This window comes from Heteronotia binoei, chromosome 11 (assembly GCF_032191835.1).
Source record: "Heteronotia binoei isolate CCM8104 ecotype False Entrance Well chromosome 11, APGP_CSIRO_Hbin_v1, whole genome shotgun sequence".
Classification (NCBI taxonomy): domain Eukaryota; kingdom Metazoa; phylum Chordata; class Lepidosauria; order Squamata; family Gekkonidae; genus Heteronotia; species Heteronotia binoei.
The window spans coordinates 68,046,977-68,060,786 of NC_083233.1; the positions used below are offsets into that span (position 1 = coordinate 68,046,977).

A 13,810-nucleotide genomic window follows, 5' to 3' on the forward strand; every position below is an offset into this window, starting at 1 on the left:
GTGCCTATGCACCCAGCCTTCCCAAAATGTTCTCTCTATGGAACTTAATGGGTAGCCTCAGAGCTTTTTTGCAGCAGGAACTCCTTTGCATGTTAGGCCGCACCCCCTGATGTAGCCAATCCTCCAAGAGCCTACAGTAGACCCTGTTCTAAGAGCCCTGTAAATGCTTGGAGGCTTGGCTGCATCAGGGGTGTGTGGCTTGATATGCAAAGGAGCTCCTGCTTAGGGTTGCCAATCCCCAGTTGGGGGCAGGGGATCCCCCAGTTTGGAGGCCCTCCCCCCCGCTTCAGGGTCGTTAGAAAGTGAGGGGGGGAGGGAAATGAATGTTGGGAACTATTATTCCCTATGGAGATTTATTCTCATAGAAAATCATGGAGAATTGATCTGCGGATATCTGGGGCTCTGTAGGGGCTGTTTTTTGGGGTAGAGGCACCAAATTTTCAGTAGAGCATTTAGTGCCTCTCCCCAAAATACCCCCCAAGTTTCAAAAGGATTGGACCTGGGGATCCAATTCTATGAGCCCCAAAAGAAGGTGCCCCTATCCTTCATTATTTCCTATGGAAGGAAGGCATTGAAAAGGTGTGCCATCCCTTTAAATGTGAGGGCCAGAACTCCCTTTGGAGTGCAATGATGCTTGTCACAGCCTTGACCTTGGCTCCACCCATAATGTCTCCTGGCTCCACCCCCAAAGTCTCCTGGCTCCACCCCCAAAGTCCCCAGATATTTCTTGAATTGGACTTGGCAACCCTACTCCTGCTACAGAAAAAGCTCTGGGTAGCCTGTACATTAGGGATGCCAGCCTCTATGATCCAGAATATACAGATCAGTTCCCCTGGAGAAAATGGCTGCTTTGGAGAGTGGACCCTGTGGCATTGTACCTCACTGAGGTCCTTGTCCTCCCCAGGCTCCATCCTCAAATCTCCAGGAGCTTCCCAAGCTGGAGCTGGCAACTCTGTCTTCCCTTCTCCTGCCAGTGGCTAAGAGGGACTTGGCAACCCATATGTTCCTAGGATGCAGTGGGTCAAATTAGGCATTTCTGAGGGTTTTGTCTATATCACTTAGAGTTGCCAGCCATGCTCCAACAACCTCTAGGAACCTGGGAGCTGGGGCACAGAGAAGAAGCATCACGGATGCGGAAACGTCACATTACAGTGATCACTCAGAGGTGATGTCAAAAACACGAACACACCTTGGCACTCTAAGAATTCCCTCAATCTCTGTGGTAAATACCATAAAGATTAGGGAAATTTCTAGAGTGTCATGGACATAGTGGCTGGAAGTGATGTTCCCACATCTCTGATGTCATCCCTCCTCAGTTTTCTCATGCTGTGAGCACATGCAAGAGCATGGGAGAGTTAGCAGGAACAGGAGAAGGAGGGACAGTGGCTCAATGGTAGAGCATCTGCTTGGTAAGCAGAAGGTCCCAGGTTCAATCCCTGACATCTCCAGCTAAAAAGCGTCCAGGCAAATAGGCGTGAAAAGCCTAAGCTTGAGACTCTGGAGAGCCGCTGCCAGTCTGAGTAGACAATACTGACTTTGATGGACCGAGGGTCTGATTCAGTATAAAGCAGCTTCATATGTTCATATGAGAATGCCATGGTGGACAATATCATTTCAGTTCCTCCATCGGTTTGCTTTATGTAGAAAATATGAGCCCACAGGAGTAATAACTCAAGGGGAATAATTTGGAAATCCCACTCTCCAAAATTCAGGGTGCTCTCAGAGACTTGCAGGCTGACTTCATATCTCTTAATTGACACTCGGGTGTTCTCGATATTCCATCCCTTCCAGAGAACATTTAGCCCTCATTGGGAAGGCAGTTAAGGACTTTGAAAAAAAAATGTTTAATTTTAAAAGTCACATTTTTCTGTATATCTGGGGAGTCATCCAAGGAAAAATAGCCCAACTGCATTGATTTTATTATTCACGTGGTGACCAACCAGTTAGAAAAAGAGCGCTAGAAATGGAGGGTGCAAAATAAATAAAAATGAATTCCAATCAAATCGGTTTGTCTCTTTGTTTTGCAGTTGAGTTGAAGTTCAATTTGGACCAGTATGTGCACAAGAGATATCCGGGACTGGTGAAGATAGTGCGCAACAACAAACGAGAGGGCCTGATCCGAGCTAGAATCCAAGGCTGGAAAGCGGCAACTTCTCCGGTGGTTGGGTTTTTTGATGCTCACGTTGAGTTCAACATTGGCTGGTAAGTAAGGATATTTCCATGGGCAACATCTGCATTTTCTGTTCTTCCCACTCCCCTCCCCCATTGCACAAACTAAATGGATAGGATTATTAACATTAAATTTGATACTTTTTTGGCATTGGTTCCTCATAGACATATATGGTATATGGTATACAATTAGTGTGGTCAGAAACAAAATAATAGGCGAAGTGGAAAAGCTCACAATGGATGTGCGCAGGGGTGGAATTCTACCAAGGTCTCTCTCTTTTCAAACCCCACTCTCCCAGGCTCCACCCTCAAATCTCCAAGTATTTCCAGGCCCAAAGTTGGCAATCCTAGGTGTTAAGAGTTTGTTTCAGTGGACCCACCAAAGTTCTGGAACCTTCTGCTGAATGTCTATATCACGACTGTGCCGCCTTTGGTTGTCAAGAAACTGATTCAGAATATTCTGTTGGGATGCAGTTAAGGGCTTTTTGCTCCTTGAGTGTGGTTGAGCAAGTTATGGTGTTTTTATTTGCCTGGGAGGACTATGGCATTGGCTTCAGTGTTGTGGGTTTTTTATCTTTGATGGTTTGCTGTTGCATTAAGCCACAGTGGCGACCTAATGGTTGTAAGGACAGATTTACCTACTTGCAGGGCTTTTTTTGTAGCAGGAACATCTTTGTATATTAGGCCACACCCCTCTTATGTAGCCAATTATCCAAGAGTTTACAAGACTCTTCTTGCAGGGCCTTCTGTAAGCTCTTGGAGGATTGGTAGCATCAAGGGTGTGTGGCCTAAGATGCAAAGGAATTCCTGCTACAAAAAAAGCCCTGCAACTTGAATAAATAAAATAGCTAGGGCATGAGCATAGGAGGCTCTTGCAACTAGAGATGAGTGAAGAGGTTAATCAGAGGAAACTGAAAGACAAAAATCAAACATGTGTTTGTTTGTTTTTGAGGCAGGTCAAGAGGCAAAGAAAATTAAAATCTCCCTCCAGGTCTCCTCTTAGCTCAATGAATATCTCTAACCCTTGAAGTCTCAGACCTATTTATCTGAGGGCTGTCACCCAATTAAAGAAGTCAGTTAATTACATGAGTTTTAATAGAGTAATTAGCTGATTAAATCTGCATGGATTGGCCTATTAAAATCAAATATCTCTGAAGGAAAAAAAATAACATTATTTTCATTAGTGTGAATGATTTGGGCACCTCCAGCAACAGAAGAGATGCTCTTTCCTGCCTGAAAGAGGAAAGGCTCTTGTAGGTTTATCCCTGTCCAAAATGCTCCTGCCTCCTAATCTTAGGTGGATGGGGCCTGGGGATGAGAGCTTCTGTATGATGGTACCACAGTTCTGGAACTGTGGCTCAGTGGTAGAGCATCTGTTTGGCAAGCAGAAGGTTCCAGGTTCAGTCCCTGGCATCTCCAGTTAAAGGTCTTGCAATAGGTGATGCTTGAGACCATGGAGAGTCACTGTCAGACTAAGTAGACAACACTGACTTTGATGGACCAAGGGTCTGATTCAGTAGAAGGTAAAGGTTCAATATATATTGAAATAATTCACACCTGTACTTTAACTTTAGGGGAGGGGCCATGGCTCAGTGGAACAGCCTTTACTTTGCATGTAGAAGATCCCAAGTTCAATCCCTGGCATCTCCAGTTGAAAGTACCAACTGGTAGATGATATGAAGGACCTCTACTGGAGAGCCACTGTCAGTCTTTGTAGACAATACTGACTTTGATGGAATGATGTTCTGATTTGCTATAACGCAGCTTCATATATGTGTTCATGTGAGACCCTTATCCTTCCAGTTTGGAGAGAGAGAGCCAGTTTGGTGTAGTGGTTAAGTGTGTGAACTGTTATCTGGGAGAACTGGGTTTGATTCCCCACTCCTCCGCTTGCAGCTGCTGGAATGGCCTTGGGTCAGCCATAGCTCTCACTGGAGTTGTCCTTGAATCGCAGCTTCTGGTAGACCTCTCTCAGCCCCACCTACCTCATAGGGTGTCTATTGTGGGAGGGGGGGAGAAGGTAAAGGACATTGTGACCACTCAGAGACTCTGAGAGGGCGGGATATAAATCCAATTTCTTCTTCTGCTTCCATGAAGGGGTGCAAACTACGAAAAGTAAGGGCAGATCGATGAAAGCCTAGATACCTTGGTGATTTATGTTCAAGCCTTAAAACAGAATGAGAGCCATTCCTTCAGGAACGTTCTCTTTGGGTTTGGGTTCAGGATAGGTATGTTTGAAACATTTATTTGCAAAAACAAGAACAACACAGCTTCTGAGCTTTAGCATGTGTCCCGCCCAGCCCGGGCGGGGACTGCGCGGAGGAGACCCCCCCGGCGCCTGCCAGCCGTTCCAAGCCCTCGTCGTCGCCCCAAGAGCCTTCCCCACCCCTCACCTCGACTGACGGGGCGCCAGCAGCCACCCGAGCGACGCCTCCCAGATGACAAGCCCGGCTCCGAGTCCGCGAAGTCTGGCCAGGGCAAGACGCCGGGGAGCAAGAGGGAGAAGCTGAGCCCAGCACCGGGCCAGGAGGAGGAGAGCCATTCGTCTCATCGCAGCGCGAGACGCCCCATCGCAGCACGCAGCCGAGGGCTAGGACGCCCGAGGCACGCCCAGTCAGCCCAGCCCTGGCTCGCCTCTCCCAGGCATCTGGGGCTTTGAAGGGGGGAGGAGCCAGAGAGGGGCAGGACCCGGGAAGGGGGAAGGTTGGGTCGGGAAGCATAAAAGGAGGGAGGGAGGAGGTCGCTGAGGAAGCTGGCTGATGCTCAAAGAGGCTGCCTCGCGAGAGAGAGGGACAGGAGCCGCAGCACAGCCAGGAGGGGAATGGGGGCCTGCGGTGAAGTAACCCAGCGCCCACCCCACTGTTTCTGAGACCTCCGGGGAATGCCCCAGAGTGCCCGGGAGGGGCAACGGCGACGCCGGGAGACCGGGAGGGGTACTGAAGACCCGACAGCATGAATGTCTCCTGCTCTCTCTGTGAGCCATGACTCCCATCCACTCAGATTCCATCCTTCTTCATAGATAATTTTCACTGAAATAAAGCTTATCTCAGTTTTTTTTTGTGAATTAACATTTTATTAAATGTTATTCAAAAAAAAAAGAACCATACACCAATACAAAGCCAGACAACATCAACAATTAAAACCAAATATGAAAAATAATAGTATGTAAAAATACACAGCAAAAATACATCATACCGACTTCGTAACAAAGGGTAACTTTAACATGGATTAAAATCACAAGGGTACAAAAATCACAGTTTAAAAAGTCACCCTAGGTTCATATCACTGACTATATTAGGGCAGCTTCTCTCAGTTTTCGTAACAACTGGACACTTCTAGCCTTGACTCTCAGCCAAGCATTAACCGCCAAAGCAGAAGAGGGGTGTCTTGGTTCCGGCAAAGATAGGAAAATAACTCAAGTCACTGTGGCCTTCTCAAGGCAAGAACTATCAGATCCAAAGGTCACCAGACATCCATCTCTTTAAAGGCGAAAGTTGTCAGGTTGGCATGTATCCATCACATGCCCAGACAGCACCTCCTTTGTTTTCTTTTAGGTCACGCTTTAAAACATTTTGATGTTCCCAAGCGCCCGAATGGTTGATTTGTTTTTAGCACTCTTGTACATGTGTCTTCCGGAGGGATTTCCTAAAAGCTGTTGTTTTATGCCGCTTGTCATTTTATGATTTTTTAATGCTTTGGTGGAGCTCTTTCTGAAAAGCGGAAAAGAGGAATGGAACCATTCCAACTAAATAAATGGAACGAGCACCTGCTTGCTGCCTTTTTAAAAAAATCAAGTTGTTTGTTTTTAGGGGATGCATCTGTTGATTTTGGATTTCTATATAGCGCTATATCTGGCCTAAATTAATCAATCGGTTAAATTAATTTATAATTGTCTATGTGTGTGTGTGTAAACATGACAATGTGTATTTTTGTAAACACTTGTATGAAAACTTTTTGTTGTTGTTCAGTCACTGCTGATTCACGATGACCCCGTAGGGTTTTCAAGGCAAGAAATGTTCAGGGATGGTTTGCCGTTGCCTGCCTCTGTATAGCCACCCTGGATTTCCTTGGTAATCTCCCATCCAAGTTCTAACTTGTTTAGTCCTGCTTAGTCCTGCCTAGCTTCAGTTTGGTGTAGTGGTTAAGTGTGTGGACTCTTATCTGGGAGAACCGGGTTTGATTCCCTGCTCCTCCACTTGCACCTGCTAGCATGGCCTTGGGTCAGCCATAGCTCTGGCAGAGGTTGTCCTTGAAAGGGCAGCTGATCTGAGAGCCCTCTCCAGCCCCACCCACCTCACAGGGTGTCTGTTGTGGGGGAGGAAGGTAAAGGAGATTGTGAGCCGCTCTGAGACTCTTCGGAGTGGGGGACGGGATATAAATCCAATATCTTCTTCTTCAAACCTGATGAGATCAGGCCAGGCTGGGCTGTACAGATCAGGGCATATTTAAACTAGTTAACTTCAAAAAAAAGTTGACCAATTAGAAAGAGGAACATTATCAACCTAACCAACTAAAAGTGCAGCCTTAAACAGAGTTACAGTTTTCTAACTCCATTGCTTTCAGTGTGCTTAGGCTGGTGTATTCTAGTTGAGAGACATTTTGGTATAGTGGTTAAGAACGGTGGACTCTAATCTGGAGGACCTGGTTTGATTTCCCCACTCCTTCTCATGCAGCCAGCTGGGTGACTTTGGGTCAGTCCCAGTTCTCTCAGAGCTGTTTTCTCAAGAGCAGTTCTTTGAGAGCTCTCTCAGCTTCAACTACTTGACAGGGTGTAAATGGCTCCAAATGAAGAGCAGAGTATACTATATCCAATCTCCTCCTCCTCCTCCTCTTCCTCCTCCTCCTCCTCCTTCTTCTTGCACTCCATTTAACTGATATTACTGTAATGTTGTGGTGCATTCAGGTCTTCCAGGACCCATAAAAACTGGAATGTAGCTTCTGGGATCAGAAGCCCAGGTGATTTCCTTTCTCTTCTCCCCACCTCATGCTGTCAGCTTGGGCTGCAGGGGAGGAGAAAGACACAACCTTTCTCCTATCCCTGCATTGCTTCTATCCCTGTCCAGCTTGGAGGGAAGGGAAGTGAAAGGATCTTTCTGCTCACCCTTTTTCAATCCCACTGGGTAGCTATTTTGCTGAGTGGGCAGGGTCAGAACCTGACTCCCCAGCTGATCCTCTGACTGGGTGTGAGTGAGCTTCTGACCACGGGCAGAATATCCCTGATCTGTTCACATCCAAGTGATGAACATGGAGAGATTGAGTGAGGGTTGCCAGGATTTTACCACAAAGCTTTCACTGACCACCAGAGTGTTGTGAAGTCATTTCCAGAGTTAGCCTGTAAATGACAACACACTTTCAAAAAGATAGTGGGGTTTTTTTCTTCATTTCCCCCCTGCTGGCCTACTGAGCCATGGAAGAGGTCAAGGGTTTGCTGGTGAGAGGTCTCCTCCTATAAGACCAGGCAACCCTAGTTTGAGTGCGGAAAAAAGTGCAACGTTCCTAGTATTTTTCTGTGTCCCCACCTGGAGGCTGTTTCCTCTCAAGACATGGCAGGGTGGGGCTTGAGAAGAGGACAGCAGTGTCAGCAGAGGAGGCAGGCATGCTCACTTGCACCCCTCATGGTCTCCCATCATACCATGTCATAACATCATGGGGAACCCCCCACAGGCTCTGTCCATCTATTTCTCTCTCCTCCCCCTTCTTGGTTGGGTCTGGGCTGCCACTGGGAGGCAGGAAAGTGAAGACTTTTGTCAGTGAAGGCAATGGTGGGCCAGGGCTGGCATCTCCAAACCCTGAGGTGGGACCGCTGTCAAGGCCCATGGATTCTGGTGGAGCCCATGACTGCGGACTCCCTACTCTCCTCCAGTGCCTGCACTCTCACCCTTCCAATGCCTGTTTGAGTGCTTTATCATCTGTGTTCTCAGCAACAAATGGTATGGTTGAGTCTGGTCAGTGAAGGCAATGGTGGGCCAGGGCTGGTGTCACCATACCCTAGTGCTGCTAAATAAGGGCATGTGAGTGGTATGTAAAGTATCAGTGTTGAGAAGGGGCTGCAGTGGTAGAGACTCTGCTTGGCATGTAGAAGGTGCCAGGTCCAATCTCTGGGATATCTAGTTAAAAGGACCAGGTGGAAGGTTATAAGAAAGACTTCACACTGAGATCCAGGAAAGCCTCATCCTGTCTGAGAAGACAATACTGACTTCGATGGACCGGTGGTCTGCTTCAGTAGGATGTTAGCAGTCAGACCCCTCCTGTCACTGGGGGGCAGTTTATAGCTTAAAAATCATTAACACCCTTCTTACTATATCATTTCAAATATCATCAGTGCAAAACACAGCCTGGCACAAAATAGATGCCAGTCAGAGGCAAGTTTGGGCATGTAATTTAGAAGTGTGGGAAAGAGCAGCTGGCCAGCTAACATCCCAGGGAGACACATAATTTGAGACAATGGATTTCTCCTCACCTTGAATTAACCTCATCCACGCCCGGCCTCACTTCTCCTCACCCATTTACCCAAATTAAGCAACATTTAACACCATTCACATATGGGTAGCTTTACTCAAAGATTGGGTAGCTTTTCCCATCTGGTACTTGCAGGGTCATCAAGCCCCATTTACACCTGCAGTTCACTTCAAAAAAAACCCCATCAGATTTCTCCCAAATCAGTGGGGGGAATCAAGTTATTGTTTGGGGGGGTTGTCACATCAGTTTGCCCCAGGGAACATTTTGCCCTTTATCTGGAGTCCCTCGGCACCAGTGCAGTATGTGTGTGTGCGTGTGTCCTTGAATGCTCTGTGTGCTCCCACTTGCAGGTGGACCTTCTCCTCTTCTCCATGAAATGCTGGTCATTTCACTGCCACCTCCACAGACTTCTATCTTAGAGACTACTAACTATAGCCAGAGCTTTTTTTGTAGAAGGAACTCCTTTGTATATTAGGCCACACACCCCTGATGTAACCAGTCCTCCTGGAGCTTACACTAGGCTGTACTAAGAGCCCTGAAAGCTCATGGAGGATTGGCTGCATCAGTGGTGTGTGGCCTAATATGCAAAGCCTGCAGCCTTCCCCCAAACTGCTTTCTCCCATCTGCTCCCTAATTTCCTCTTAGATCCAGTTTGGGAAACTCCTGGAGATTTGGGGGTGAAGCCTGGAGAGGGCAGGGACCTCAGTGGGGTACAGTGCCATAGAGCCCCCCTCTTGATTTCTGGGGACAAGGAATGAGCAAAGAAGTGAGAAGGGACCAGAGCAAAAGGGAAGAACGAAACTGGGCAAGGCTGAACGCACAAAAGCCCAGAAGACAAGTGATTCTCGTCCGTATTTGTGTTAGCCTCCTTATTGTAAAACTGTTTTAAAAATGCAATAAAAATTCCAATAAAAAGCAGGGCACTATAAAGACACTAAGCAGGATTGTGATTACGACAGCAGTTAATCCTGGCAGAAGTGGAGCTCCTCTCGTCGTGTTTTGCAAACGTCCCTTATGTCTTCTGCAGCGACACAAAAAATTCCAACTCAAGAGGCTAGCACTGGCTCTAACCAGTCATGCAGCCATAAGTAAGCATCCCTGCACCTTTCTAGAATCATAGAGTTGGAAGGGACCTCCAGGGTCATCTAGTCCAACCCCCTGCACAATGCAGGAAACTCACAAACACCTCCCCCTACATTCACAGGATCTTCACAGGATCTTTCTAGTTTTGTTGCTGCTGAAAAGCCCCCCCCCTCCCAACCTGGGCCAATTCCAGGTTTTGGAGGGTCCTGGGCAGAGAGTGCCCAGAGTGGATGCTTGTGCCTACCACAAGGCCATCCTTCCTGTCCACCACCCATATGCTCCCACCTGCCTGCACACCCATCCTCTGTCCAAATGCAAGCTCTCCCACTTACTACAGTCACAGCTGCTCAAACTCTGCCTGCATGCCTTTTCCCCAATGGCAATAGGGTGCTATGGCCACCAGTAGTGAACACATAAAGCTGCCTTATTCTTACCCAGAGAGGCAGTCTTCTATTTAGTTGCGGGGGGGGGGGGCGGGGGAGACAGAGCAAGAGGAGGTAACGGGGATTCTCTACTTATGTATGCAGAGATCTTTCCTTTAGAGAACTCTCAAAATAAACCAGTCAGATGTTTAACTGGAAAAGGTTTTTATTGAAATAGGAAAAAAAGGGCAGATCACAAACATGTGAACACTTGGGAAACATACATGCTAGCTAAGAAGAAGAAGAAGACATTGGATTTATATCCTGCCCTCCACTCCGAATCTCAGAGTGGCTTACAATCTCCTAGATTTTTCTCCCCCCACAACAGACACCCTGTGAGGTGGGTGGGGCTGAGACAGCTCTCAAAGAAGCTGCCCCCTTTCAAGGACAACTCTGATGAGAGTTATGGCTAACTCAAGACCATTCCAGCAGGTGCAAGTGGAGGAGTGGGGAATCAAACCCGGTTCTCTAAGATCAGAGTCCACACGCTTAACCACTACACCAAACTGGCTCTCTGGAATCAAGGTGATTTGGCGGAGGGGCATTAATTCAGACATTAAATATTTATCGCTCAAAGGTTTTTCCAAAGTGAAGCTTGAGGTTGTTGTCTTCCATTAGCCCTGCATCTGGAATTCACTGGGGCGTTTGGTAAAAACAGAAAAGGGTGGCTTGATTTATGTGTTGATCGATAACTGACCTTGAAATGGTGCCGAGGCCATTCTGCGTTGACACTTCTATTATCCTCCCCCATATAATGCTGTCATTTGAAATCTAGTCTGCGGTCTGTGTGAAAACTCTCACCTCCTGCCAACAACTTTCCCAGGACTGGTTCTTAGTCAAACTCTTCCACCCTCTAAGTAAACAATCATTTTAACCCATTCAGAGATGAAATGAATAGTGGTGAACAGCCCAATGTCTCGGAGTACTAAGGCAGGGATTTCCAACTTCTTTGAGCCTGTGGGCACATTTGGAATTCTGACACAGCGCGATGGGCGCAGCAACAAAATGGCTGCCACAAAATGGCTTCCACAGGAGGTGGAGCCAGCCACAAAATGATTGCCACAGCTTAATTTCAATAACAGAGTGTAAATTCTTGTGCTGTGGTGACAGCTGATCCCAAAGCAACATTTGAAAAAACATCTGCACAGTCAATCAGATCTCCAATACCCAATCAGAAGACTTGTTGGGCAAAATCCCTTTCTGTCACCACCCACTGCTTAAAAATAAGGAGCAAAGAACATAAGAGAAGCCATGTTGGATCAGGCCAATGCCCCATCCAGTCCAACACTCTGTGTCACACAGTGGCCAAAAAAAAAGTGCCACCAGGAGGTCCATCGGTGGGGCCAGGACACTAGAAGCCTCCCACTGTTGCCCCCCCCCCCAAGCACCAAGAATACAGAGCATCACCACCCCAGACAAAGAGTTGCATCAATATCCTGTGGCTAATAGCCACTGATGGACCTCTGCTCCATATGTTTATCTAATCCCCTCTTGAAGCTGTCTATGCTTATAGCCGCCACCACCTCCTGTGGCAGTGAATTCCACATGTTAATCACCCTTTGGGTGAAGAAGTACTTCCTTTTATTCATTCTAACCCGACTGCTCATTAATTTCATTGAATGCCCATAAGTTCTTGCATTGTAAGGAAGGGAGAAAAGTATTTCTTTCTCTGCCTTCTCTATCCCATGCATAATCTTGGTGGTTTCCATGACATCCACGGGCACCCCAATGGGGATCCCTGTGCTAGGCCAGTGCTTTTCTTCCCACACATCTGGTTAAGCCTGATTCATCCACCAAAGAATACCCAGGTTGGGTCTGAGGTCCCCACCTTGTGTGAGAGTCAGGCAGGAACCCTTAATTGCGGATTGTCCAGGGCAGATTGTGATTATCACGTGTGGAGAAGTCTTGGTGTAGAGCCAGTTTGGTGTAGTGGTTAAGTGTGCGGACTCTTATCTGGGAGAACCGGGTTTGATTCCCCACTCCTCCACTTGCACCTGCTAGCATGGCCTTGGGTCAGCCATAGCTCTGGCAGAGGTTGTCCTTGAAAGGGCAGCTGCTGTGAGAGTCCTCTCAGCCCCACCCACCTCACAGGGTGTCTGTTGTGGGGGAGGAAGGGAAAGGAGATTGTGAGCCGCTCTGAGACTCTTCGGAGTGGAGGGCGGGATATAAATCCAATATCTTCTTCTTATGTCCCCTGTGTCATTTTGCTGACTTGAAATAGCCTGGCAGGGTACCGTTTGGCCCACTGGGAATAGCCATGGTCATCAGGCTTTGAATTCAGCAGGAGCTCAGCTCCTGAACTTTTCTGACTATTCCCCCTGCTCCTCCCCTCCTACCTTGCCCATTGAATAGTAGGTGCAGCTGCATAACAATCCCTAGAGTAGGAGAGCGAGCAGCCAACCAGCCACCAGGGGCTTTGCCACACTCCCAGCAATCCTCATTAACCCCTGAAGAAGCCCACACCACCCTTTCTCCACTTTTTGGCCAATGGGTGGCTTGCTGGCCTTTTGACTGTTGGGCGGGGTGGTGGCAAAGGAGAGCCCCAGATCTCTAGCCAGCCCAGGCAGGCCTTGCTCGCCTGGGGCTCTCCTTTCTTGCGTCGGGTTGCTTTTGGCTGGGGGGATGGCATATGCTAATGAGTTATGCTAATGGGTTCCACCACCTTTTTTTCTACAAAACAACTCCTAAATGCAGCCATGGAGAGGGGGGATCATTCAGATGTGAACAGACTGCTGGAGAAGAATGGGTTAATCCTCCCCCCACCACCACCATTTTCTGATCTCAGTTGCCAAAACTCCTACAGCAGTTTGGGAGCGATTTTTGAATTTATCCTTCCTTCTGACTCCAAATCCCCACCTTGGTTTGCCTTTTCCCTCATGCAAATCCCAACCTATATGGGGCTTTTTTTGTCCATCTTCTGTTTCCCTGCACCGATCTTGCTCGTAAACCGTACACATTCTTCAGCATTATTATTTGGGCATCAATAAATCAGCGTTATATGCGCATTATGCATATAATGACACATGCAATCTGTAAAATGCGTGCAATGTATAACAGCCATACCACCTGAATGCATAATACGAACCAGTGTACCGAACTAACAGCAAGAAGTGGAGAACTCAAATAACGGATACAAATAAACAGATATGCACAAAGATATGAAATGGGGGACATTTGTGCATCCTGATGGTTGCCATACACCCCACAGAAGAAAATATGCAAGCACCATACAGGGGTGGCTACCTGTCGCTTACCCTCATGGAGTAAATAGCTGCGGGGGTGGGAAAGGGACTTGAATTCCAGCGGGGGGAAATGGAATGGGGGGGGGGTTCAAAAAGCATTGCCTGGTGCTGCAGCCCCCTGGTGGCTGCTTTTGAAAACTGCAGGAGATCCCAGAGATTTGGACTTGAACTGATTTCGCAAAAGGCACACTCCGCTAGGTTACGAAGCCACTTCTGAATCCCTGGTGACGTTAATGATACTAAAATATAGCGGGGTGTAGCCAGCCCAAGGCTGACTCAGCCTTCCATCTTTCCGAGGTCAGTAAAATGAGTCCCCAGCTTGCTGGGGGGAAAGCGTAGATGACTGGGAAAGGCAATGGCAAACCACCCCGTAAAAAGTCTGCCGTGAAAACGTTGTGAAAGCAATTTCACCCCAGAGTCAGAAACGACTGGTGC

At 47.6% G+C, this 13,810-nt stretch overlaps 1 protein-coding gene across 1 annotated transcript in view; it reads left to right on the top strand.

Moving 5' to 3' along the window:
* GALNT9 (polypeptide N-acetylgalactosaminyltransferase 9) overlaps nucleotides 1-13,810 on the top strand; it is a 307,400-nt gene that overhangs the window by 130,271 nt on the left and 163,319 nt on the right. Inside the window, exon 4 of the mRNA XM_060249993.1 lies at nucleotides 2,028-2,202. Coding sequence (XP_060105976.1) covers nucleotides 2,028-2,202 — 175 coding nt within the window. The remainder of the gene's footprint in view (nucleotides 1-2,027; nucleotides 2,203-13,810) is intronic.